The sequence below is a fragment of the Oculina patagonica genome, chromosome 13 (genome assembly GCF_052425735.1).
Source record: "Oculina patagonica isolate OP01 chromosome 13, crgOcupat, whole genome shotgun sequence".
NCBI classification, from domain to species: domain Eukaryota; kingdom Metazoa; phylum Cnidaria; class Anthozoa; order Scleractinia; family Oculinidae; genus Oculina; species Oculina patagonica.
In genome coordinates this window covers 18,577,752-18,604,539 of record NC_135770.1, presented here as the reverse complement: position 1 = coordinate 18,604,539, position 26,788 = coordinate 18,577,752, and the positions used below count along the sequence as shown (strand labels likewise).

Here is a 26,788-nt window from a genome sequence, read left to right as displayed (position 1 = left end):
AATGCACTGCACAGCGACCAGAATGCACTGTGTTTGCTTCATTGTGGCGAGGACGGTGTGCTAAATTTCATAAAAGTGCACAGATTTAAACGAATTGAATGTTGTTGTTGTTAAAGGGTTTTCCGACCACCATTACAAAACTTAACTCACCGCAGTCGTAGTGGGTACATGTATTGGACAGTGGCGACTAAAGCTCTCCCACAGTATCTTCCCGATGGAATGATCGAATTTAGTCCTCAGCCGAGGTTTGACTGTTACATGTAGCTCATAACCAATTTATCGTTTTCACGGCCTAATGGCGGCCGATACGTGAAGTTGTTGGCTCCGAACTTCAAATTGCATGCGGTTAAATCACATAGAAAGATGGGAATTTTATCGCTTTTGGAACATGAAAGGAAAATATTGAGGTGTGTCTGGTTTAAGGAGGCTAGCTCTCGATGTAGTTTTTTTAGTCGAAGGGTGGTTGTTTTGAAAATTAAAATTATCTAGGAAGCCAATGTTCGATTTTTGCCAAAATACACCATAATGATCAAATATGACCAAATTTTAATTTTTTACCCGTCACTTAGTCACAAATGTTACCATAGCAACGATTGACGTTTCCTTTTGTTCTCAAACAAGCTTGATTTTCTCTTTTTACTCTTATATTTATATATTTGTCGCTTACAATGTGTAACCCTTTTTCTAAAATGCAAAATATACAAAAACAGTAACCGCAGCAACATCATCATGATCTTTGGCCACACTAGTTAATAGTCATAACCGATAAAAATCGATAGCGCCCTGTATATATATTTTTTCTATCAAATATATATGTTTTATTTTTTTTATTTTGTTTTAATTAAGGCCATTCCCTTTTTTCTCTGTTTAGCGTCGTCCGACCGACCCAGATTTTCGCGTTTTCAAAAAAATGTTATACAGAAGGTAATGAAGGCAATGACACATTATTGCTGCGAAGCCTTAGCGTAGCAGCAGAACTATTTTTGACTGTCCGCGCGGGGCCTGGGCGCTTTATATAGGCGACACACTCGATTTGACTTTAACTGGCGATAATTTTGAGTACATGCAGTACGTATGATCAGCGGCATGTAACATGTGGAAGCTGCGTTTGTCGTTTGCGATGTCCTTTTCGCTAAAGAGCAAGAAGTTAAATTTTAAAGCGCTGCCGCTTGCGCTCCTGTTCAGTACTTTGTAAATGCTTCCCAAGAAACCTCTCTTGAGCAAGATGGTCAAGTATAGTGCCGGGGAAATGGTCTTTTCATCCCTTATGCGCCAGCTCTGATGAATAACGAATTTACGAGGCCTTCTTATAGTTCGCTTTCACAATTATTCATTACTACCGTAAAAACCCGCAGATAAGCCGCACCTTTTTTCCAAAAATTTTCGCTCGAAAGCGGGGGTGCGGCTTATCTGCGGGAACATTCGGAAAATGTTGGTTAACTGATGTCAATTTATGGAAAATTATGTAAATTAAAAAACTTAAAATTACAAGAGAGTACCGGTCATTGCTTTTGCAAGTTTGACAGCTCCTATACTGTTTGCAGTGTCGACAATGGCCTATAACTTTAACAGTAATATTGATACTTTTACGAGCGAGAAAATACCACGAGTATTCACGAGTATTAAGATGGCCAATTGTTTCTCTCTCATTTTGCACTTTGATGAAAAATTTGTCGAACTGATTACAAAACTCTCATTATGCAACAAGTTTATCTCCAATAGATGGCTCCCAAATCTCTTTAATTTGTCAATATGATAGCCACGAAACTCGAACGCCTCCATCGCCATCTTGTTTTGCTTTACGTTCTCGCCCAAGTCCCATATTTCGCGTCCGATCAAATGCCTGGTTACTAAGCTACGAACGTTCTGCAAACGAAAGTTCTTGTTGTTGTCACACAAAAATCTATGGAAAAACTGCGTTGAATGAAGAAATACCTGTCAACAAATGCCAGAAAAAGATCACCCATAATATGTCAAAGTTGGTTTTCATTATATTAAAGAGCTCAAATTGTGGGTAAGACTGAAGTATTTTCTGTTTCAATGTTCATTGAGTTTACGTTCGATTAAGAAGACTTCTCAAAGACTCAACTTTGGATTTTTGACTCGACTTTGGATTTTCTTTGATTTACTTTCAAAAAACTTTTTTTCCAACATTTGAGTTGTTAAATTCAGGGTGCGGCTTATCTGCGGGTGCGGCTTATACGCGGGTGTTTACGGTAAGTTATTTTAAGGAAAAAAATTACTTTCTGAGCCTTAAGTGGGGAATACGTACAGCAAAAACACTACGAAGATTATTTGCGAAGGCTCCACGAAAACGTTTCCATAATGACCGCCGCGCTAGAATGGAACGAGCTTTGACTGAGCTTGTTGACGTCATAAATTGGTGTTTCTGATGACTTTGCAATCAAATTGCCGTGCTATGTCATGTTACATTGCTTTCGTTCCTTAATTTCACTAATTATTATATAAACTAAGCGAATTACCAGCATTTAACTCACTGAGAAAAATCATGTCTTTCACATCTGAAAATGTGAACATCCGAAACATTCCAATGACCTTCCGTTCGTTCCTACTACTATTATTATTCTTATAACTTACTTCGCAGCACTTTACTTGCTATCAGCAACTCCTAGTTTTAAATAATAGTTCATCCTTTTTACGCTGTTCTCGTTTGAGTTTAAGGTGGTACATATGGCTAAAATGCGTCTAAAAAGAGCCCATTTTAAGATATTTTATTAACTTTGTTTAAATCCCTAAATTCACTATTCTATAGTAATTTTTACCGTAGAATCCAAATTTGAATTCACATTTTTCAATTTCCGGTCATAAAGGTGTGAAAATTGACACCTTAAAATGTCACTCAAAATAATAATTACTTTATTTTCTCCATTTCTTTTCTTTGAATAGCTTTCTTCTTTGTACTATCAAATACCTGTATAAAAACAATTCTTCGGTGACTTAGCCGACATCCAGTTGTTATTCCTACGGAAAATAATCGACCATCTCTAAACCAGTCACGTGCCATATCATAATCGGGCAAAAAAACGATCCGATGCTACGAAAAATGTCGGCTAAGTCAGAGAAAGCTCCATTTGTGTGTATTAACTCTGCCAAATTTCACAAGAATTCAATAAAACGCATGGAAAATATTTCTATTTTCGTCTCACACATGCTGAGAATCCGTCGAATTTTGCCTGTTTTTGTGGCTTCGTTCGCACAATTCTTGTCCGCCATGTTTGTTTTCGGTTGTCCATGCTGCATTGGCTTCTGGGTCACGTATTTCGTGGAAGAAACGAAGAAAATGACTTATTTCGAGCGTGCTACGTGTCCTCGAGAGAATCAAAAGGAGAGTCCCTAGCAACCGCCATAAACAATGGCACTGCGATCCTTTTGTCAGCGGTAACAATGCGCACTTGCCATTACGCATAAGCATCGCGCGTGTTCGAGTAAACATATCGAGTGCACACGCAAGGGTATTTAGATGCTTCGCCGTGGCGATTTAAGTTCTGCTGTTTTTCAGCCTATAATCTTGTAATTTTTTCGGTGGAAATAGTCTGTGAATAATAATATATTATTATTATTATTAAATAGTCTGTGAAGGATAAGCGAAATATCCTGCGACAACAGTGGCGTTCTCTTGTGTTTACAGCACACACAAAAGGAGTTGGACGCGCGTATAATTTTCGTACGATCGATCGCAACAAGATGAAAAGTATTCTGGCTGGTTCGAATGCTTCATTAGCTGGAAAGAATTCAACGATGTTTCCGAGCCGTTTTTTCGTGTAGTACGTGAAGTTTATTCTTTGCTGTTGCGGCCTAATCAACATTCGATTTTAGCTTAAAAGCCCACGTCGAGAAAACATCCCACGAAGACATTCAGTTGTGGATTGGCCGGGGATATATTCATAATGAACCAAGATCGATCTGGCGGTTAATACGTATGAAGATACTCTAATAAAGGTGGAATTATTTTCGCCGAAATGGCCATGTAAGTAGTTGCAAGATAAACTGGTCTAAACTTACATTTCTCAATTGACTTGTCAGCTTTTATTTGCTGGTCGCGGTACGCTTTTCGTTGTGTGATTGTGTCCATGTCCCGGCACGGGTTGTTTATACATTTAGCTTCACCATTTGAGATATTAAAGTATTATGAGAGAATATATTGGTATTCGCTGTTGTAGCTGGTTGTTATTACTGCGAGCTTAAAATTTACCATCTTTATTATTTACTACAAAATATGGCTAATTGCTCCCATATAAGTTATCATTCAGATATAATTAATTAATTTGATATAATTGTTTGTAAATTAATAAACCTAGTAAATATGTAAGGTAGTGGAATTAATTAGCAATAAAATTAAATTATTTTGTAAAAAATGCAATGAACATTTCTTGTACATAACGCTTGTGTATTTCTTTTTAAATAGGTGTAGCTCTGTAATTCATGTAAGTTTAATTTAATTATCTATTTACTTTTTTGTTGTATGTCGAATAAAGATGAATTTAAAAAATAAAACAAAATAAAAATAAGAATGATGTTGACGATGATGATGATGATGATGATGACGATGATGATGAAGATGATGATGATGATGATAGCTCCTGCGTGTTAGACTTACGCAATATCGAGGAATCTAGGGCAAACGTCTCTAAAGCTTCCATGTAGATATGTTGTCGTGGATCCTCCTTTTTTTGTTTGTCCTTTATTTGCCAACCTCCTGTCAACGTACAAAACAACATTTGTATTTGAGCAGATAAAACGAATCTGTCGATGTCGCGAATAATTGTGTTTCTCATAGCTTGCGACCAAGCTCCAAGTGGAGCAAGGCGTAAAATAAATCGACGAGCGAAGTGAGCTGAGCGTGGCGTTCTCTCCCAGCCCACGCTTGGCTAGCTTCGTTCGTCGCTTTTTTTTCTCGCCTTGTTCTACTCAGGAGCCTGTTCGCAGGCTAGTTTCTCAGTGCATAGCATCCCAAAAGCTCAATTTAGTTAAAAGAATTGGTTAAAGTTGTTTATAGATATAAATTGTTTTTCTCAGGTATATTTGTACAGGTGATACATCAACTTGTCTTCATTTTCATCTACCATATGTTCATTGTACAGGTACAATGCAAATATCAAAATGTCAAAATCATTTCGAACAGCTTAACTGTCCTTCTTGCAGAATGTTGTTGTGACTGTGTGCCTCCACCCTTAATTTTTGGTTAACCGCTGAACGTTCGTGAGCCCTTTAGTCAGCACTAGGTGGCTGGTACTTTACAATACATTATTTTTATTCTGGTAATAAATAAATTAATTAATTAATTAGCAAGAAGAACGGTGGGCCAAACGTGCATGATCAATATTTTACGGCAGAATTAAATATGCTCACGGCAAAAAAAGTTTTCTTGAGGTAGAGCAAACTCACAGTCACATAAAATAAACTGACAGCAAAAGCCACATCTCGCAGAAAAAGAAAGTTCAACTCCAGATAAAAGACAATCAAACACAGCAATTGAAAATTACTTCATACCAAAACAAAAACAATATCTGCGACAAAAGAAATTCGACTGCCGATAAAAATGATCAAGCCTGTACATTTACATGTACAACCAAAACGGCTAAATGAAGGTTAAAAACAGGAAAGAATTAACGGAAAAAACCTTAAAACGACTGGTACAATTTCGTAAGTCAAAAACTTACACAGATAAAAGTTATCTTCAAACGAAGTGAACATCTATTTCAAACAATCTCAGTACAACAAAATGAAATAAAACTGCTGGAGCGATCTGTGGTCATAGCTTAAAATATAAAAATGTTTAAAACAGATCTAAAAATATAAAACGACACTATAAATTTTCGATCGCCTTCTGCGGTCTTCTTCAGAGAATGATGGATTTTTGCAAGGTTCGCAGAATTCTAATAAGTTGCATCGACGTTATTGTCTGTTGCCCCCCTTTGCTCTACCTCAAGATGCGTAAACCCTTGGGAAGGGCGCTTTTTCGTTTATAGTGTTTTTGTCGAGAAAAGAATGTACAGATTCCAGAAACAGTCTTTTGTTCTTGCTGCTTAAACCTGTTTCAAGAATTTCGGCGTAACTTGGATGTATGTCGTGGCCGATTTCTGCATGATGTTTAATCGCGGAGTTGATATTTCCGTTTGTTCCGGGCTTGTGTTCGGCCTCTCGTGATTTCGATCGCAGAAGCTTAAGGCGATCGAAAATTAAGAGTGTCGTTTTGTATTTTTAGATCTGTTTTAAACAAAATGAAAGCTGGGCAGAAAAATATGTGCTAAGCACCAACCTGAATGGAGTATTTTGAGATTTGTCCTCGATCCTTTAAGCAAAAGGAATTTTGACCACAGTTCTTCTTGTGAGATGTTGACAGTACAAACTGCTAGCGCTAATGAGCAGCGCTATAAACGAATGAAAAGCTAAATATCCATGGCACTTTTGGATAAACAGTATACGCACGCACAGTATTCATGATGGATCGCACATACCTTCAAATGTTTAAAATGTTCCTTTTCAGCGAGTGAAAACTGTGCGCTATTCCGTAAACTTTAGCGGTCACAAAGTTTTTTCCCATGCAAATGATGATGACTTGCACGCGCTGCAAAAAGTATTCGTTCAACAAAAACTCCAGTAAAGCAAAGATTTAAGAATTTAAGATTGCGATGAGTTTATTCATGAAACTAAAAAAGCATTTCACGAATGTAACGACTGACTACTTAAATTTTATCGGTTTGAAAGCAGAGTTCTAATTCGTAAATAAACGACGGATTTGGAATTCAAGAGATTAGTACCGTTGTGTTCACTGCACCTATTATAAAAAAGCCAGAACTTGGAATTTTGATCACCACTCTTGTTCGTTTGTCTAAGGTGAACAAAACGTCAGCCTATGACGTTATTCGTCAAGAAGAACTTTCTTTTCGTTCCCTTATGATTTTGTTGTTAAAGACAAACTGAGAGCGAACAAAAAATATCTGTTATGTTGTTATACCCGACCGGAAGTTATATACGAGACAAGTCGTCCGTGACCGTAACGTGTCAATACACAGACTGATGATATTCATTCGCGTGACAAAAGGCCTGTTACTGCAAAAAACGGAACATTTTCTGGTGAAGTAAACTTGAGCTTATTATGTAAATGTCACGCCGTTTGAAGGAGCACTTGTCAAAATTCACTATTGTTCTTCTATTCTATCGATGACCAACTGATGCAAAAAAATGGGGTTTTTACCTTACGGATGAGGTTTCTACTCACTCCCTTCTGTCAGACAACCTATTTATGCATTAAACCAGTATATATTTGACGCGTTTTCCCTTACCTCTCTATACAAGATAGTCTGTTATCAATGTGATTTTGTACTGTACATATATTTTGGTGGGAGCAGGCACACAGTCTGCGTTCGAGCCTAGTGTCCCATCATACCGGAGTTTATCCCCGGTTTTCGTAGGATAAAGTGACTAGGAGAAATCTTTACTCTCTCTTGGATAGGATGCTAGTACATCACGAAAAAAGGTTAACACCTGTATTAAATTTGCTGATATCCGTTTATACGCCTGGTTGGAGAGAATACTGCAACGACCTTTTATCAGTGTATTCTACAACCTTGCTTTTCAACATTTTTGTCCTATTCTTGTAATGTTATTGAGCAAATATAATAATAATGTCGCTTACAGCAAGGCGCCCAAAAGTGTGACCACTTTTAATTTATTCACATTCTTTCGTGCAGATTTAATCCAATCACAAGTCAACTGCAAGCTATCCACGGCTTTTGATTGGATTAAATCTGCACGAAAGAATGTGAATAAATTAAAAATGGTCACACTTTTGGGCGCCTTGCTGTAACTGTTTTTACTGAATGCACCTATAAGAATCCTTGCATCTTTCTTTTAAACCATCAGCGAGCTGCATGGAGACGGCATGTGAAATATTCGCCAAATGAGTAATATCAAACGCGATCGGACATTCAGACATACGGCTGAAATTTTCCCGTGAATAAATTATATATCGTCTTTAAAGACATACCGTCTAACCTGGTCTAAAAAGCATAACCTTTTTTCTCTTACACCATTTGATTATATTGACATTATTCCCTCCAACAAATTTGCATTTCATCTAATAATTATCTGGTAACGTACATGAATTCACGTAAAATGTTTCGAAGAGCAGATAGCAAACCACACTCCTCAGCCAATAAGAATTGATTTCCATCCCTAGATTTATCTTATCAAACAACCAAAATAACAACGGCACAGTACAGCAGAGCTCTAAAATTAAAAATTACACTGAAACTTAAAAAGTGAAATTCACTAAGGGTTTCTCGGGCATAAAATTCGCTTGTTTAAACTTGACTTATTTCTCTACAGACTGAATTAATGAAAAATATACACTAAACTGACCGTACGTTTTGAAGTCCTCAGTCAGGGATAACAGTAAATTAAACTTTGGATTGATGAAGACTTTGTTGTAGTAAAACACAGAACGGTAGTAGTAAATCAAAAAAGTTTTTTCGCCTTTTTCACCCTTAGCTTTATTTTATAACATAATCAAAATTACAGCGCACTAAACGACCCTTAATTAAATTACATCGAACTCAATATACTTGAGACACTTGACTGATTTCTCCTTACGATGAAAAACAAAACAGGTATCTGGGTCTTTGCCAGTATAGCTTGCAGTAACGTGCTATTACTTACAGTTATATAAGTTAACCTACATTACATTGATGCTAATAAGCTGGTGTTACTAAGTCTGTTTAGTGTACTATTGGTATCCACCGAACCACCACTGTGTGGTGGAATCCCCATTCATGGCACAAGTAAACTGGGGATTTGTGCGGTCGTAAAACCCAAAATTATCCTCACTTGACACAGCACCGACAGTTGGATCAAACTGGCAACCCTTCGCGGAGCTGTCGATGTGCAGAAAGTAAGTGTTGGCAACCTGCCAAAACTTGGCTGTCTTGTGTATTGCCATGTGACCACGGATGTTCACGAGCTCAGTCTTAAGACAAACACCCGAACCGAGGAAGTTGAATATGTTAGCCTCCGCAAACCGTCCACGGACGTAATCTTTGTAATGGTTGATACCGTGCTTGTCAAAACTGCAGGTGGCCCGCCAGTGGGTTGATACGTCTTTTAAGGACTTCATTCGGTCAACAGTCAGGCGGTAAAGGGACCAATTGGGCGAGTTTTCGTTAACCGGATCGTTAACTGAAAGAGGGGTTTTCCTGTAGTTGAGAAGAAAAACGAATATTGCAATCATGTACTGCAAAAAGGCAATACCAAAAAGGCAGTAAGACATTTCCATCTAAGATTTGTCATTTTTTTTAATTTCTCAAATAAATTTTTACATTTTGATTCAATTTCTCGTTTTATTTTTTTCCTCCAAACTTTTTTAAAACAAATATTTGTAATCCGACATTCTTCATAGTGTTTGAGATACAAAATTTGTCACCCATCTTCTGAGAAATTCCATAAAAAGACTTCAGGTGGAATAGGGATAGGGCAGTGCATTGGTCATGGTCATGAGCATTATATTGTACCTAAAGCTCGAGAAATCCTTATTTTTGAGGCTCCAAGATACGACAAGGGTCCATGCTGCACCAGGCTCTGTCTCCATATCGCAGTACACGGTAAATCCATTTCCAGCAGCATCATAAATCTTGTAGTAGCCACAGCGGTTGGCGCCATTCTTCAGATGATCAACGCAGGACCGTGGTTTGTTTTTTGTCTTGTTTTCTGGACATAAGTTGCCCTGTAATTAAAAGCATTTTTTTTTTAATTTCAGACAAATCCAGTCAATCAAACTTTAGACCTCCGACATACATTGAGGTGCTTGTCTTGAGGTAACGCGATAAAATACACGTGTAACTTCATCCAGTTACACAGTATTAGACACTCGCAATTTTCATTTCGAAAATATTGGGTGTGTTGGCGTGATATAAAACAACATAAGCTCCTCTTATGAGTGTCAAGAATCCTTAATTTTCGTGCAAATGGTGAACACAAAGAAAAGTTCAGTGTATAAAATAAAATAAATAAATAAACCCTGGGTCTTACTTGACAAGCTGGATCCTGTTTCAGCGCCACATCCATTTGCTTAGGATTCTCTTTGGGTGTGTTGGCCTTTTAAGACAAAAAAAAATGTCAATATAAATTGATAAATTTTAGATTCTATTGCTGCCTGAATAAATTGAAAAAAGGAACATACCGATTTTCCATGGCAAGACGCGGCCAAAAGCAACAAAAGAGCAAAGCACAGTTGCATTATGAAACGTTAATGGTATACCAAGAACACGCAAATCAGATAAGCCCGTTGGCAGCACTGCAAAAGAAAGACAAGTTCCGTTAGTGCAAGAATGCATACATCAGGTTTCTGAACAGAGCTTGTGCTCTATAGATGGCCGATTAGAATGCATGATAACGCAAATAGAAAATCACGAAAAGATAACACCGCTCAAGAATTTAGGAGTCGTTAGGGATAATATCGCACCCAAAAAGATTGGGGCTCTCTAAATGTCATCGGCACTATCTAGTCACGCCTTAATACAACGCAGGCGACAAAATGAATATCTAAAGAGGGACTCAACGGGAATGCAAATCATTAAATCAGCAACTGCACTCTGGTTAGTCGAAGTGTTGAATAATCATTGATAATTTTGATTCTATCGTTGGTGCAGATGAAATAAACGTTTTTTATTGCCTGACACACATTCGTTCCTGTAGTCAAACCACGTCCACATACTATTTAATTAAAAATTATGGAGCTGTACTTTGGTGCAGTTATTTTAATTGCGTTGTACACGAGTGTTCTTTCTTTTGCACTTTACCAGTGTTGAAAGGAACAACTTTGTTAGAGCAAAAACACAAATGTTTCTGTCGTTTATGTAGGGAAAACGCCCAAATGGATTCGTTTCAAAGGTAAAGCCAAGTGGCCAGACTAAATAAGACTCTAGGAAATCAAGCAGTCTGGGGAACAGGAAAAAGCGTTACATGTATGCTACTTATACAGAATATTGGGGGAGAAAGTGTAGGTATACTTTATGTGTAAAGAGATAAGTAATACCACAAACCTGCGTGGACACTTATGTGGTATATACTCGATCAGGATTCAGCCAGAGTTCTGCTTGTTAGCTGTTTTGAGTACAAATAAATGGCATCTTTTCGTGATATATGATATATATACAAGTAGATCTTATCTATGGTATTTTTGAAATGCATTATCCGAATTATGATGCTGATATTGTTCACAGATGACAATCATTGCCATCAGAATGACATCGCCTGGAAATTAGCACGAAAGCTTCTGTCTAATACACGAAATGTGTCTTTTATAATCATGATTGAACTCGGAATAAGTTCATCATAATTCTCTTTCAGCAAATACCTAATAGCTTTGTTCTTAATTGTTCTTCGCTCCCACAGCAATTGCCAAATATTGGGTCTCCCTACTGTTATCACTTGAGATCGGCAAGCCAGGCCGATCATAAGTGTGTTACCAAACGTCATGTATCACACGAAAAACTTCAAGTATATGCAAATAACAAATTTGATTCAGGCGATAAAATTGTTGGAAAATTGCTTCTGCATCATCGATCAGAGCAAGTATAAGCAATGAAAATGACGATGAAGCATCGTCATGTTCAATTTAAAACATGTTGTTAATGATTTGAATAGCCTATTATGGAAACCTTGAGGGAAACCATTTTTTCCTACGTACAAAATGGCACTCATGATTGCTTTCATCATAAATATTTCGTTGTAGCTAAGTGGTGGTGTCGTTTGGCTTTTAATAGGATATAAATTACAGAAAGTTTGATAAATTGAACGAGTTTAATTTTTTTAAAATATTATTTCCTTAAATAACCTTGTTGGATGATTTTGGATAATTACCTTTCAAATAAGAAAAGCCTTTTAAAAAGGTTAAATATCGGCACCGACAAAATTGCTCGTAGGGCACTTGGGCAACATTAATTCTCATAGATATCAGACTTAAGGGCCAAGTGGCCAAACTCATTGTCGGATTTCACGGACTCAAGCAAGCCCAATATTTAAAAAAAAATGTTATAGGTTTACTGCTTATATGGCATATTACCAAATCAAGCACAAATCCAGTTGTTAGAAAAGGGGCCGGTGATATAACGGACCTGGGTGGGCTTTGTTTTGTCACTCCCTTGATCTTTCTGTTAACTAGAGCTTGTCTTATAAGATGCTGTCAATGCAATGTGGGCATATATAAACTTTTCAATGGTATAAGTAGAATACGATAAGTATCTACAGCATTTTCAAAATATTGTTATCAGATTGATCAGAACGCAAGGGCCGATCATTGATGTAATATCAAACGTTATACCTTCCAAGCTAACTCGCACGAAACATTTTCAAACACATGGCCGGATTTAACAGGTTTGATTTAATTAGGAAGTCAACATTTTTCGTTGACAATTATTTCTGTTCATCAGGGCAGTTGAAAAAAAAGTAGGGATAGCGTATGAAAACAACAAAAGATAGCTTATAAAAACGCCCACTCTCAAATCCTCTATCAAATAACGCCTCCCCTGAGATGTAAAGTTTGTATTAGACGCCCCCCTCTAATAAACGCCCCGTGTCTAGTTGACGCCCCCCCCCCCTTCCCCAATCCTAAAGAATCGCCTCAAAAACCAAGGAAGCACTGCATAACTGAAGTAAAATCACTCAATTTAGTTTGTTCCTAGCTTGGCTCGAACTTATAATCCGCCCCCCACCAAAAACCTCACTATGGAAACATAAGACTAATAAATGTGTACAGCATACGAAAAGAATCTGATGCAATATTTGAAGTTTGTTAATCAAGATACCTTAATTGACAGAGATGTCAATTATTGCTATCAGATCCCAAGAAAGATAGCTTTAAAAACCGCCGCCAAAGACATAAATCGTGTCTTTGAAATTTGAAAAGGTTAAATTTATCTCTGTTGCCTTTCTGTTTATCCTATAAAGCCTGGTTTTCACTAGCGACGCAAGCACGAGAAAAGCAGAAATTTTGATCCTTGTGTGTGCTTGTGCTTGCCACAAGCACAATGTGCTTGTGCTTATGCTTGCGTCGAAACCGTTTACACGTTGAAATATGAGTTTTCATCCTTGCGCTTGCGCATGCGATTTCGCTTGTGTTTGCGTGGCTAGTGAAAGCCATTCCATCGTATCTTTCTTGGTTCTTTTTACCATATTGGTCCAAAACTCGAAAAAAATAATGTTTATAATATTTGCTCAGCAAACAAGGCCGATCATATAACGAGTAATATCAAACGTGGTAAAACTCACGCAGCTAATGATACTTTTATCAGCTAGATCAGAGCAATGAAGAAAAATCAAGAGATTTTTTTTTATTATAACTATGAAGATGGTAAGACAGCTGGCCCAATTTCAGGCGAAAACAGTCCTACAACCGCACCCTTTAGCAAATACCCATACAGCTTACGTGGGTTCACAAACACAATTTTATACTTTTACTCAACACTTAAAGACTTAAAGCTGAGTTCCCAAATAATCAGTGTGATTACCGGGACTCTAGTCAGTCGTATATTGAGAAAAAAGTCACAGATATACTGCTTATATATTATATTAGGAAAACAAGAGCGTGAATACAGTTGTTTAACACAATCCTGGGTGCACAACCCTGTTGTATTTCTTGGGTAATTTGTACGTGGCTAATAGAATAAAAACAATTAAGAGATACGTATAAGGTGGTTAAAACTTTCTAGTTCGAAGAACTGAACTCTACTAGGTAGCGAGTGACCATTGAACTGAAATCTAGCATGAAAGCCGCCGTCAAATACAAAACGTCTGCCTTTGAAAATGAAATTGAATTTATCATAATTCCTTTGTACTTTTATAAGTGTTCTTCTTTACCTTTTCGATCGGTCCCAAATGCCAAAATGTTGATTCTGAACTAGTATCAGATAAACAAGCAAGGCCGATCATAAGTGTAATAGTAAATGTGATTTGCCGCAAAAAAAAGGTTTTTAGTATATGGAAAAAGAAAGCGATATTTTTTTACATCTAAGGTTTCCTGCACCATTACTTGAAAAAAATCAGGAAATGTGTTCAACAAACACTTAAGTGTTTTGTTCATTTCAAAAGGCACTCTGTCTAATAGTTATATACTCTATAATCAAAAGTAGCCCTTTATAAACACCAGAAATTTCATATTGGTTATTTCCTAAAGGGAACAGAAATCCTTTTGCCCGTGTTTTTGTGGAGTTGAATAAAAAGTTGGGAATGTTTTGGAAAACTCTCATTTATCCTTCTCTTTAACTATCTTAGAATTGTAAGTCTGGATAAGGATTCTGTCAGGGTGGTAAAGGGGGCTCCCTATCATAAATCTAGAGCCTATTTTCCTTCAAATCACGTATACTTTTTAGACCATATCACGAATACTGAGATGTTTACTGAAGAAAATGATCTGTAACTGATTAGTATTTTTTTTCTTGCGTTGCATTTACCTTTTTTAATAGTCTAGCAGCGAATACTGAGATGTTTACTGAAGAAAATGATCTGTAACTGATTAGTATTTTTTTTCTTGCGTTGCATTTACCTTTTTAAATAGTCTAGCAGCGAATACTGAGATGTTTACTGAAGAAAATGATCTGTAACTGATTAGTATTTTTTTTCTTGCGTTGCATTTACCTTTTTTAATAGTCTAGCAGCGAATACTGAGATGTTTACTGAAGAAAATGATCTGTAACTGATTAGTATTTTTTTTCTTGCGTTGCATTTACCTTTTTAAATAGTCTAGCAGCGAATACTGAGATGTTTACTGAAGAAAATGATCTGTAACTGATTAGTATTTTTTTTCTTGCGTTGCATTTACCTTTTTTAATAGTCTAGCAGCGAATACTGAGATGTTTACTGAAGAAAATGATCTGTAACTGATTAGTATTTTTTTTCTTGCGTTGCATTTACCTTTTTAAATAGTCTAGCAGCGAATACTGAGATGTTTACTGAAGAAAATGATCTGTAACTGATAAGTATTTTTTTTCTTGCGTTGCATTTACCTTTTTTAATAGTCTAGCAGCGAATACTGAGATGTTTACTGAAGAAAATGATCTGTAACTGATTAGTATTTTTTTTCTTGCGTTGCATTTACCTTTTTAAATAGTCTAGCAGCGAATACTGAGATGTTTACTGAAGAAAATGATCTGTAACTGATTAGTATTTTTTTTCTTGCGTTGCATTTACCTTTTTAAATAGTCTAGCAGCGAATACTGAGATGTTTACTGAAGAAAATGATCTGTAACTGATTAGTATTTTTTTTCTTGCGTTGCATTTACCTTTTTAATAGTCTAGCAGCGAATACTGAGATGTTTACTGAAGAAAATGATCTGTAACTGATTAGTATTTTTTTTCTTGCGTTGCATTTACCTTTTTAAATAGTCTAGCAGCGAATACTGAGATGTTTACTGAAGAAAATGATCTGTAACTGATTAGTATTTTTTTTCTTGCGTTGCATTTACCTTTTTAATAGTCTAGCAGCGAATACTGAGATGTTTACTGAAGAAAATGATCTGTAACTGATTAGTATTTTTTTTCTTGCGTTGCATTTACCTTTTTAAATAGTCTAGCAGCGAATACTGAGATGTTTACTGAAGAAAATGATCTGTAACTGATTAGTATTTTTTTCTTGCGTTGCATTTACCTTTTTTAATAGTCTAGCAGCGAATACTGAGATGTTTACTGAAGAAAATGATCTGTAACTGATTAGTATTTTTTTCTTGCGTTGCATTTACCTTTTTTAATAGTCTAGCAGCGAATACTGAGATGTTTACTGAAGAAAATGATCTGTAACTGATTAGTATTTTTTTTCTTGCGTTGCATTTACCTTTTTAAATAGTCTAGCAGCGAATACTGAGATGTTTACTGAAGAAAATGATCTGTAACTGATAAGTATTTTTTTTCTTGCGTTGCATTTACCTTTTTTAATAGTCTAGCAGCGAATACTGAGATGTTTACTGAAGAAAATGATCTGTAACTGATTAGTATTTTTTTCTTGCGTTGCATTTACCTTTTTAATAGTCTAGCAGCGAATACTGAGATGTTTACTGAAGAAAATGATCTGTAACTGATTAGTATTTTTTTTCTTGCGTTGCATTTACCTTTTTAAATAGTCTAGCAGCGAATACTGAGATGTTTACTGAAGAAAATGATCTGTAACTGATTAGTATTTTTTTTCTTGCGTTGCATTTACCTTTTTAAATAGTCTAGCATCGAATATTGAGATGTTTACTGAAGAAAATGATCTGTACCTGATTAGTATTTTTTTCTTGCGTTGCATTTACCTTTTTTAATAGTCTAGCAGCGAATACTGAGATGTTTACTGAAGAAAATGATCTGTAACTGATTAGTATTTTTTTTCTTGCGTTGCATTTACCTTTTTAAATAGTCTAGCATCGAATATTGAGATGTTTACTTAAGAAAATGATCTGTACCTGATAGGGTTTTTTTGCGTTGCATTTACCTTTTTAATAGTCTAGCAGAAAGACTTGATCTCTCAGGCGAATTCACAGTGTGACAAGTTCTTAAACGCATAAATCGAGCCAAGAGAACGTGTCCTCTGACCATACCAGATCAATGTTTAGCTCTTCGTGATTGGTGTCTTTTTGTCAATTTTGGTTCACTTTCGTAAAATGATTTATAAATACGTTATTTATTTTTGTTTTTCAAAACTCTTTTAGCTGGGATCACGAATCGCGGTCCTCAAAAAGAGAAGATCATGCGTCATACCAGACTAGCAATTTACGGTTCAAGGCCAGATTTGAGCTGTTTTCACTTTACCGTCATACTTGTCACTTATATTATTTTGCTTATCATTACGCGATCCGGAAACTGAACACCATTTTTTTTGAAAGAGCTGCTTGTTGGCATTTTGTTAAAATAAATGAGTAAGCAGGTGAAGATGAAAAATATGGTAAAATGGAAACGACACCACAACCCTTCAAATCCTGAAACTGAAGAAGTCCATTAATTCCACTCATTTCCATTTGATTAATTACCAGTACAACTCCCTTCTCCAAATTTATCATTATCCATCCTTTTTGTGTGCATGATTTCTCATAATAATACGATTCAAACATTTCCTGCAGTCAATAAGAGTACGGTTCCACATCACGTTTAGTAGTCTAAGTATCTCTCAGTATCTCTCAATGCACGATCAAATCGTTTGAACCCAGAACTAAAAAAAGTCAAGTTTATTCGCCCTTTTGGCCCTTAGCTTTATTTTATAACACAATCAAAATTACGGCGCACTAAACGACCCTTAGATTACATAGAAACTAAATACACTTGAGAAACTTGTCTGAATTTTCACAAAGATGAAAACAAACACTACACTAGATTGGTGCTAAAAAGTTGGCGTTACTAGGACTGTTCAGCGAACTATTGGTATCCACCGAACCACCACTGTGTGGTGGAATTCCCATTCATGGTACAAGTAAACTTGGGATTTATGCGGTCGTAAAACCCAAAATTATCCTCACTTGGCACAGCACCAAGGGTTGGGTCAAACTGGCAACCCTTCGCGGCGCTGTCGATGTGCAGAAAATGGAGGTTGGCAGCCTGCCAAAACCTGGCTGTCTTGCGTATTGCCATGTGACCACGGATGTTCACGAGCTCGGTCTTAAGACAAACACCCCCACCGAGGAAATCGAATATGTCAGCCTCCGCAAACCGTCCACGGACGTAATCTTTGTAATGGTTGATACCGTGTTTGTCAAAACTGCACGTGGCCCGCCAGTGGGTTGATTCGTCTTTTAAGGACCTCATCCGGTCAACAGTCAGTCGGTAAAGGGACCAGTTTGGCGAGTTTTCGTTGACCGGATCGTTAACTGAAAGAGGTGCGCTCCTGTAGTTAAGAAAGATAAAAATTAAAATAAAGACATGCAAAAAAATACTAAAACACGCTGAAGCTATAAAAACAACCAACCGCCCGACAACTGCTACAATTATACTCTAAAAGATATATTTACACTTATGAGGCTTCGTAGCTGCTTGAACGCGTCTCTCACTCTGACCCTCTGCTAGTAGTTTTCACATGGAGAAGAAGATGTGTCTATCAGGTAGTGTTCACACTTGGTGCGCGAGCACAAGTACCTGGGTACCGGCAAAAAAATGGTGCCGTGTTCAGACACTGGGGAACCAAGCACCAAAACTAGTACCCTCAAATGCCCAAGTACAGGTTCGATACCTTCTGGCGTGGGCACTTAATATAAAGTGTGTTCACATTAGTAGCTATAAGTGCCCAGCGAGATTCGTACTCGTACACCATGTCTGGGAACCAAGTGTGTACACGGCCTAACTCTCCATGAATAGAAGCGTGGTCTGTTAGTCAATCTATGCTTAGATCGAGCTTACATTTAGAATAGAGCTGGTGGGAAGTTTCACAGTCCAGCTTTAGAACACTCATACAGCTTAGTTTTCTTGTTTGCTGGTCTTTGTGAAGCTTACTATGTGAAGCAGAGACAAAATAGGAATGTACCTAAAGCTCGAAAAATCCTTATTTTCGAGGCTCCAAGACACGACAAGGGTCCATGCTGCCCCTGGCTCTGTCTCCATGTCACAGTACACAGTGAATCCATTTCCAGCCGCATCATAAATCTTGTAGTAGCCAGAGCGGTTAGCGCCATTCCTCAGATGATCGACGCAAGACCGTGGATTGTGTTCCTACAAGTACAAGTATTTGTTACATTCAGGGCAAAAATGTAAACACCAAAACTTAGCAAAAGACGACCGCCTTTTAACCTTAAGCCTGGTTTGCATTTATGGAGGTAAGCGTGGCCGAGTGGTTTAGGGTGCTGGTATTGTAATCCGGAAGTCCCCGGTTCAAAACCTGCCCCTGCCACTAGCTGGATTTGTTTCTCGGTTGTCTCGAGTTCAAACCCTCGACCACGCTTTGTATTTAGCCAACTGGTCTGCCTCCTGCCAGTTGGGATTTTTAACCTTGTTATGTTCATATAAAATTATTTGTTTCCTCTGTTTCAGTGGCATACCTGTAAACTAGCTATCTCGTTGAGATATGAAGCTAAGTGCATGACCACTATAAACATATTTATTTATTTATTTATTTTTATTTATTTATCGTCGTGATCGTTACGATCGTTTGAACATATTTTAAAGCGATCCGAATGAGCGGTACGATAGTAGTGATTATTGATTTCCATATAATCGCCTTGATCGTCTCAAAAAGCGTTACTGCGCGGTTTGGGCCTGGGACGACAATATTATTTCAGCATGCATATGAGTCCTAAAACAATATGGCAAATGATAATCGTGAGCAAAGCTTGTAGCGATTTATTTTCTAATTCTTGTGATCCTACGTCGCTTAAGGAGACAAAGAAGAAGTCCTGCAGCGAAAGAACTGATAAAAAGAAAAGCGAAGAGCTAGGAGTGTCATCCGAAAGTGGTTTCCATTGATATCATGGATCTCTTTCGACCGTTTACGATCGAAACGATTGTCCGAATAGAACTTGAAGCGATCAACGCGATCTCATTATCGTCCCGATCTTCCGGATCGTCTCTTTCGTCTCTATAGTGTTTAGGTTGGTTCTCATATAACAAAGGGAATGAAAGGTCACATTGAAATCACTGATACATGACAGCTTCGGGACGGACAAAGTGTGTAATTCATTACATATGCACGAACCCCACTCAGGTGGGGTTCGTGCATATTTATGAGCCTAACACCTGATTAACTGAATTTTCGACCATATATATTTCATCGTGACACTTAAATTCCACCAACGAATGATCATCAAATATGTTTTAATTGATCTACTCCAGCACTATACACCGACCAGGCAACTCAGATCATCATCAATGAATCTGTTGGTTGTACCGAAAACAAACTTAAAGTCTTATGGAGAACGATCTTTTAAAGTTGCCGCCCCCAGACTATGGAATGCGCTTCCAAAGAAACTCAAACTTATTAAATCACTTGACGTTTTTAAAAAAGAACTTAAAACATTGCTTTTTAGAGAGGCCTTTTTATATTAATCATATTTTATTTTTTAATCCAAAGTAAATTGTAAATTACTTAATTAATATTTTACTTTTTAAAATTATCAAGTCTTAGAGAAGCCTTTTTATATTAATCATATTTTATTTTTTAAATTCAAAGTAAATTGTAATTTATTTAATTAATATTTTACTTTTTAACATTGTCAAGCGCCCTTGAACGGAAAGGGCGCTATACAAATGATTATTATTATTATTATTATTATTATCGAAATGTCTCGTTGAAGTTAAGTTTACAACATTCGCTTTACACATTTTTCTAATCCAGTTGTCAAACGATTTCTAAGATATTAACTGAACACAAACAAACTTACGTCTTACCTTGCAGCCCGAATCGTTCTTGGGCAGGTTGGCCTTTTAATATATACAAAAATTATGAATGTAAGTTAGTACAACAACAGCAACAACAAAAACAACGACAACTCCAAAATATATAAATAGTAGTAGCTTCATTTGGCATTATACAATTCCGAGATCAGACATTTTTTTTCATGTTTTCTCTACGACAAGTTCTACTTGTCGGAAAGACGACGTGTAGTCTTGAAAGTGAGTTAACGTGTTAACGGCAGATTAAAGTCTTCACTGATGGTAACAAACTGGAAACTGTTGAATACTTCATTGTTCAAGACACAGCCGTAATAAAGCGTTAACATGAACGCCACTACGTAGTAGTAAATATATTTGACATAAAATAGCAAAGTCTTGTGGTACAGGTTGTTAACGATCAAATTATGTTTAAAAAATACACGGTCCCCTTCAGTGTGAGTCCTTTATCCCTCTTTTTGACTTCTGTCTTAAGGAAGGTTTACCTATTTTTGCTGTAACTGCAACGCATAATAGATAAAACATAAAGAAATAGAGGAAAATATTACCGATTTTCCATGGCAAATGACGGTCAAAAACAACAAGAAAGCAAGCCACAATTGCATGATGAAGATGTAACCTTGTACCAAGACTGACTCAAATGAGAGTGGTCTGTTGGTAAAAAAAAGAGATTATTCGTTAGTTCAAGTAACACAACTTCCAACACCTGTAGGATTTCAGAATTATCCACCAAAATTAACACCTATTATAGCTATTAGCCCATTCGACAGTGAGTGACCGTTTGTTTCTTTGTTTGTTGGTTGGTTGGTTTGAAAATGACCAGTGATTAAAATTTCCGATCCCAGAATATCTCAAATACTTCATGTTGCTGGCTTTATTTGCCATCCGTAAGAAAACGTTTTTTGATATAAACACCTAATTGCAATATCGTTGTCATATTAAAAATAAAAAAGCCAAATAGAATTAAGTAACTAAGTCATCGTAACAGCAGCAATTACGGGATACTCGCGAGTTTATATTTATATTGATTCACCTGTATTTTAAGGCGTTTTGAGACCGTTTCTTTGGACAAATTTCAAACATATCGTTTTGCATTGATTCCTGATTAATTCCTCTTTGTCTTTTTCCATTTTGCTTTTTTGTTTCTATGACAGCGTTATTGCAATTAGGTGTATCTCGTCCAAGTTAACTTTTGCAAATTAATGTTTCGGAGTAGCTTATGATTTTAGTATTAATAACCTATATGGCGAACTATGGCAAAACGCTGAAACTCGCTCTGTTAACCCTCGGACGTACAAGCAAACTCACACCCCCACCATCGTACAAGGGGGGGGGGGGGGGGTGGATGGAACCCCTCCCCGGAGTTTTCGTTATATTAAGGCGTAGCGAGATTATTTTACACTGATAAGAAAGCCCTTAGCTTACTCTACAAGATGACATAATTTTAATTGGCTGTGACGTCATATGACGCCATGTGACGTCATTTGAGCCGCCATCTTGGATCCGCCATCTTGGATTTCAACATTTTCTTAGAAAGTTACAAAATAACGGAAATTGATGCAAAATCAAGGCAGAATGCTTATGGAATGTAAAAATAAACAAATCTTGCACTTCTGTTTCAAAAAACTGGAAAAAATAAAGAAAAATGTGAAAAATGACGATTTTTGGCAAGACCTGCCTGTATTTATGACGTTGCCATGGCCCATGGCAACGTCAAATATCATGGACACATGGTTGACATATCAAAATTTCCGTAAAGGATGAATGAACAGCTACTGAAAGTTTCAGCATTGTAGATTAAATCCTCTTTTCAAAATTTGGAAAAAACCTTATGGGGGGATTGCATCCACCCCCCCCCCCCCCCCCCCCTTGTACGTCCGAGGGTTAAAAAATCGTTGGGAATTAATCTATTTTCACGGGTTTCTCGCTGCCAAAGAAAAACTGTTTGAGTTAGACTTCTTGCATAAACTGCAAACCCCCAATTTGCTATAAGTAAGTGCTACTAAGGCTCTTTCAATTGTACTTATTAATTTTCGGTTCTACCTTATGATGCAAAAGGAACCGAGAATTCAAGAATCAGCAATTGCATGCTTCTCGTTGTCCTAAACATTGAAAATGAACGATCACTTACCGTATGAGTATATGGATTTATATGTACACGTTTTTTTACTGACTCCTCAACTGGTCGCGAAAGATCAACTGTCTCACAGAGATGATACAACAGTCTAGTATATACTAAACTGTTCACACCCTTTTATACGTTTAAGCGTAAGGAAAGGACGCCAAACAATGTACTTTTGAGTGAAAAACACTTGAAGTTTACACTTAACTTTTAATGACATTTTAATGATTTCCGTTGTTGTCGTTTTGACAAACAACCGCCGCAGATATCAATATAGGCTTTTGTAGATTGTGCAGGCATAATTTATGGCATAATTTAGCAAACCGTGCATAATTTTTAGCTTTTATCTACTTTTAACACTGCAAGAATAATCTGGCTTTTTTTTTCACTTTCACGAAATGAAAAAGTAGGTTTGATTTGAATATACTTCTTCTTACTTCAGTTTCAAAAACTTTTGTTTAATGTTGGCTCCAAGCTGCCTGTGGTCGATTTGATGTTTCTTGGTCTCATGCCCCGGCCAATTCCCCCCCAAAAATATTGTGTCTTCGAAACGGTATGCTGTGCTGCGACAGGTAAAAAAAAACCTGAGCATTTTGCTGATTCTGAAGAATAACTGCAGATGATATGTAAGACATGTAACGTAACATTGTTGTTGATATTTATTAAATACTAACACGCGCAGTCACTGCATAAAGGTGTTTTCCTTGTTTTGTCGTTATTTGCCCTGCTCTGTCTTCATTTTTCTTAAAAACCAAGTAGAATTGAAAGCATAATTTAGAAAAACTGGCATAATTGCAGCGTATTTCCAAAAAGTTTGAGCCCTGCCAGAAGCATGATGATATGCCATATTTACAAGCACAATCGCCAAAAATTAAACCTAATATCATAGCAGCGAAGAATAAAAAGACGGACCTGTTGGGTAATCTTAAACCTAGTAAGAAATTATCCTTATTATAGGAAATTAACGATACATGTTATTAACGCGAATTTCAAAAATTCGCGTTAATTTTATGTATGTTAACTTTTTTACTATTAGCATTTGACCAGAACTTTTCCTAAATTCGCGTTAATTTTATTACGCGTAAATTTTGTTCGCGTTGTTAAAATGCCTCGTTATATTCCTATAATAAGGTATTCGCGTATAAGTATTCGAATTGAAAATTATTTAATTAGCAAGTTATGTGAAAAGAAATATAAGGTAACGTAGAAATAAAATGTCTTTGCTCCGGAACCCCCAAGAAGAAACAACACGGGACTTCTAAAGCCATCAGCGCATATCACAGAAACAAAACACCGCTAAGGCTCTCTAAAGAGTCTTCTGGAATACGAAATGATTAAATATTTGTTATCAAGGCTAATAAGGAGTTTAATATTGACTGTTCAGAGCTTTAGATTAGCCGAGTGTTAACCGACACGGGAAATAACATGCATAAAAATATTTGGATTTGTTATCAAGCCACAATGACTGGATATGGATGCATAGATAACATAAAAAAATGTGAGTTCCTTTTTTGCTCCAAAACCACAACCTAACGTGATCAAAAAGCGCCCACGCAGGAATATTTACTACAAGGACTTCCTGAAGATTGTTTTGACTTAACAAATTTTGAACTACTGTATAAATTTGCGGTAAGGTTTTCTGGAATTTTGTAATTGCATGTAATTAACTTTTAACGACTTTTTTGTTTAGTTGTTCACGTTTTCACAACTGACCGAATCAGTTTGGGTGCTGACGTTGCTCGCCTTAAATTAAAATATTGAACTGCTAAGAAACTACCATATAGTAAAGATAACTTTCTTGCCATAGTTTTTATTTTCTTTTTTTAATGTGGTGTTAGGTCATGATGTAAGCCGGAGTGGGTAGCACTTGAGTCAAGTAGCCAGCTCATTTAAATAAGCCAAAATGCTCTCATTAACCGCAGTAACATACGATATAGAGCGCGGATATGTTAGCAACGGTCGATATTATTAAGTGGGAACGAAAACCACTGAAACAGTGCAGTTTAATATCCAGCAAGACCGCTAGACCATGAAATCAAAGAAGCCCTGCGCTCGGAAGGACGTTTTTATTGCTGGCCACTTGTTTCTTATTAATGAACTGAACTTGCTTTGACAAGTTCACGATTACTTTGCAAGTCCGCTAGCGTGGTCAAACAAGGTCTGATCCGGAACTTCGAAATTAAACCTTGGGCGAATACACAATAAATGCTGAAACTGCAAAGGCTCTCTAAAGATTGATCCAGTTTGCTAAACTTTCAAGTAATTATCAAACTCAGCAAATGTGGTACGATAACATCAGTACTAATTGAATTAGTTAAGTCGGGCCTGACGGAAAAATATTTGGCCCTCAAGCGCAACATTTTCCCGTCCGGCCCTCCCACTCACTCAATACGTACGACTTGTAGCGACACATTGTTGGATATTTATTAAAAACTAACCTGCGCAGTCACTAGATAAGAGTGTTTTTCTTGTTTTGACGTTACTCGCCCTGTCCTGTCTTTATTTTGCTTAAAACCGAGTAGCATAATTTTGATGATAGGAAGCATAATTTAGAAAATTTGGCATAATTTTGGCATAATTTCCAAAAATTCTGAGCACTGTGCATAATATGCCATTTTTACGAGCACAATCGACACTAGCCTCATATCATAGCAGCGAAGAATAAAAAGACCTAGTGGGTAAGCGTTAACCGTCCAAGAAATTTACTCACGTGTAAATATTCGAATTTCTTAGCAAGCTATGTGAATACAAACAGGAGTAGAAGAAACAACACGGAACTTCTAGAACCATGAGCGCTACCCTGGGTGCCAGAGGGGTTTTTTTTGCGGCGACAAAGAGCGGCGAAGCCGCGATTGTTGATAGAGTGGCGAAGCCACGATCGAATCGTCTGCTTAGGTTCCATTAGCTCTTTGTTAAAAAAAACTCAGACCCTCAAAGAGATTTTCGGATTTTAATGTCCATATTTCTTCGACGTTTCACGTACAAAAATAACACAGCGATCTGCTTGTTTACAGGAAATCACGGTAGGAAATCCCAACGGGACACCTCGCGTCTGTGTGTTTCTCTTTCGCACAAACACCGAGGAAATTGAACCTTCCAGATCCAGAATTAACAAATTTAACAAATTTTCAGATACTGTCTTTCACCGGAGTTCTGGATCATGAGGCTTCTGACGAATAATTTCACTATTCCGCAACTCGAGAATTCACGCATCGGTACACGTGTAGATATGTCAAATTACAAATTTAAAGCAAACAGACCCCGCACAAAACCGGTTTGGCGAGCTATCGCATTTCGAAATAGCATGGAAGTGAGGTACTCAACCGCCGTGACCAGAGGGTTTTTTCGCTCGCCACGATCGCGGCTTCGCCGCTCACAAATAGTGTCTTTCCTGCAAAAAAAGAAAAAACCCTCTGGCACCGAGGGTACATGAGCGCATATCACCAAAAAGAAATCAACAAACACTGCTAAGGCTCTCTATAGATTTTTTCTGGATTACTAAATATTAAAAAATCACTTAACAAGGTTGATAACGAGTTTATATTGACTGTTCAGAGCTTTAGAATTAGGCAAGCTTTAACCGACGCGTGAAATAACTCGCGTAGAAATATTTGGATTCGTTATCAAGCTACAATGACTGAATAAGGATAAGATATAACATAAAATATAAGTGTGACTAGAAATAGGAGGTAATATTGAAATAAAACGTTTTTGCTCCGGAATCACCAGCTTAAAATACCCAAAGAAGAAACAACAAGGAACGTCTAAAGCCATGAGCGCATATCAAAAACAAACACTGCTAAGGCTCTCTATAGATTGTTGTGGATTAATAAATATTAAAATATTACAAAACAAAATTAATAAGGAGTTTTATATTGACTGTTCATAGCTTTAGAATTAGGCGAGCTTTAACCGACGCGTGAAATAACTTCCGTAGAAATTTTTGTATTCGTTATCAAGCTACAATGACTGGATAAGGATAAGATATAACATAAAATAAACGTTTTTTGTTCCAAAACCACAGCCTAACGTGATCAAAAAACGGCCCACGCAGCTTTTAATTAAAACCTTGGGCGAATATTTACCGCATAGTCTTACTAATATTGTTTTGACTTGCGAAATTCTGAACAATTAATTTATACGGTTTTCTTGCATGAACTAGCAAAAAGGTTTAGTAATTGCACGTACTTAACCTTTAACGACCTTTTGTATTTTGTTGTTCACGTTTTCACATGCAAACAGCCACCTATCGAGGAAGCGATTATAGCATTAACCGACCAAGAATTTAACTGTGTTAAAATATTTGAATTT

General features: G+C 36.9%; 2 protein-coding genes across 3 annotated transcripts; both read right to left on the bottom strand.

Moving 5' to 3' along the window:
• Window positions 1–8,112: 8,112 nt before the first annotated feature.
• LOC144634681 (uncharacterized) lies at window positions 8,113–11,260 on the bottom strand. 2 transcript variants are annotated; one of them, XM_078493713.1, is made up of 5 exons: window positions 11,061–11,260; window positions 10,199–10,312; window positions 10,048–10,113; window positions 9,531–9,742; window positions 8,114–9,215 (listed from the first exon to the last, which is right to left on the bottom strand). In XM_078493713.1, the coding sequence occupies exons 2-5, from the start codon at window positions 10,253–10,255 to the stop codon at window positions 8,750–8,752; spliced, it is 801 nt and encodes a 266-aa protein (XP_078349839.1). In that variant the 5' UTR covers window positions 10,256–10,312; window positions 11,061–11,260; the 3' UTR covers window positions 8,114–8,749. The 2 variants fall into 2 exon arrangements, with proteins under 2 accessions (XP_078349840.1, XP_078349839.1); XM_078493714.1 differs by lacking the exon at window positions 11,061–11,260 and having other exon boundaries at window positions 8,113–9,215; window positions 10,199–11,004.
• A 5,935-nt stretch (window positions 11,261–17,195) lies between these two features.
• On the bottom strand, window positions 17,196–22,573 carry LOC144634693 (uncharacterized). Its single transcript, XM_078493726.1, has 5 exons — window positions 22,487–22,573; window positions 20,904–21,006; window positions 20,353–20,385; window positions 18,497–18,681; window positions 17,196–17,863 (listed from the first exon to the last, which is right to left on the bottom strand). Exons 2-5 carry the CDS (start codon window positions 20,958–20,960, stop codon window positions 17,398–17,400), a joined length of 741 nt encoding a protein of 246 aa, XP_078349852.1. The 5' UTR covers window positions 20,961–21,006; window positions 22,487–22,573; the 3' UTR covers window positions 17,196–17,397.
• Window positions 22,574–26,788: the final 4,215 nt, after the last annotated feature.

Excerpts from the sequence above, each read along its gene's own strand:
- LOC144634681 (XM_078493713.1), bottom strand. The coding sequence starts at position 10,255 with ATGCAACTGTGCTTTGCTCTTTTGTTGCTTTTGGCCGCGTCTTGCCAT. Across the intron at positions 9,743-10,047 it reads AACAGGATCCAGCTTGTCAA|GGCAACTTATGTCCAGAAAA; the intron begins GTAAGACCCAGG and ends TTTTAATTACAG. Across the intron at positions 9,216-9,530 it reads AAGGATTTCTCGAGCTTTAG|GAAAACCCCTCTTTCAGTTA; the intron begins GTACAATATAAT and ends TCTCAACTACAG.
- LOC144634693 (XM_078493726.1), bottom strand. The coding sequence starts at position 20,960 with ATGCAATTGTGGCTTGCTTTCTTGTTGTTTTTGACCGTCATTTGCCAT. Across the intron at positions 18,682-20,352 it reads AGAACGATTCGGGCTGCAAG|GAACACAATCCACGGTCTTG; the intron begins GTAAGACGTAAG and ends TTGTACTTGTAG. Across the intron at positions 17,864-18,496 it reads AAGGATTTTTCGAGCTTTAG|GAGCGCACCTCTTTCAGTTA; the intron begins GTACATTCCTAT and ends TCTTAACTACAG.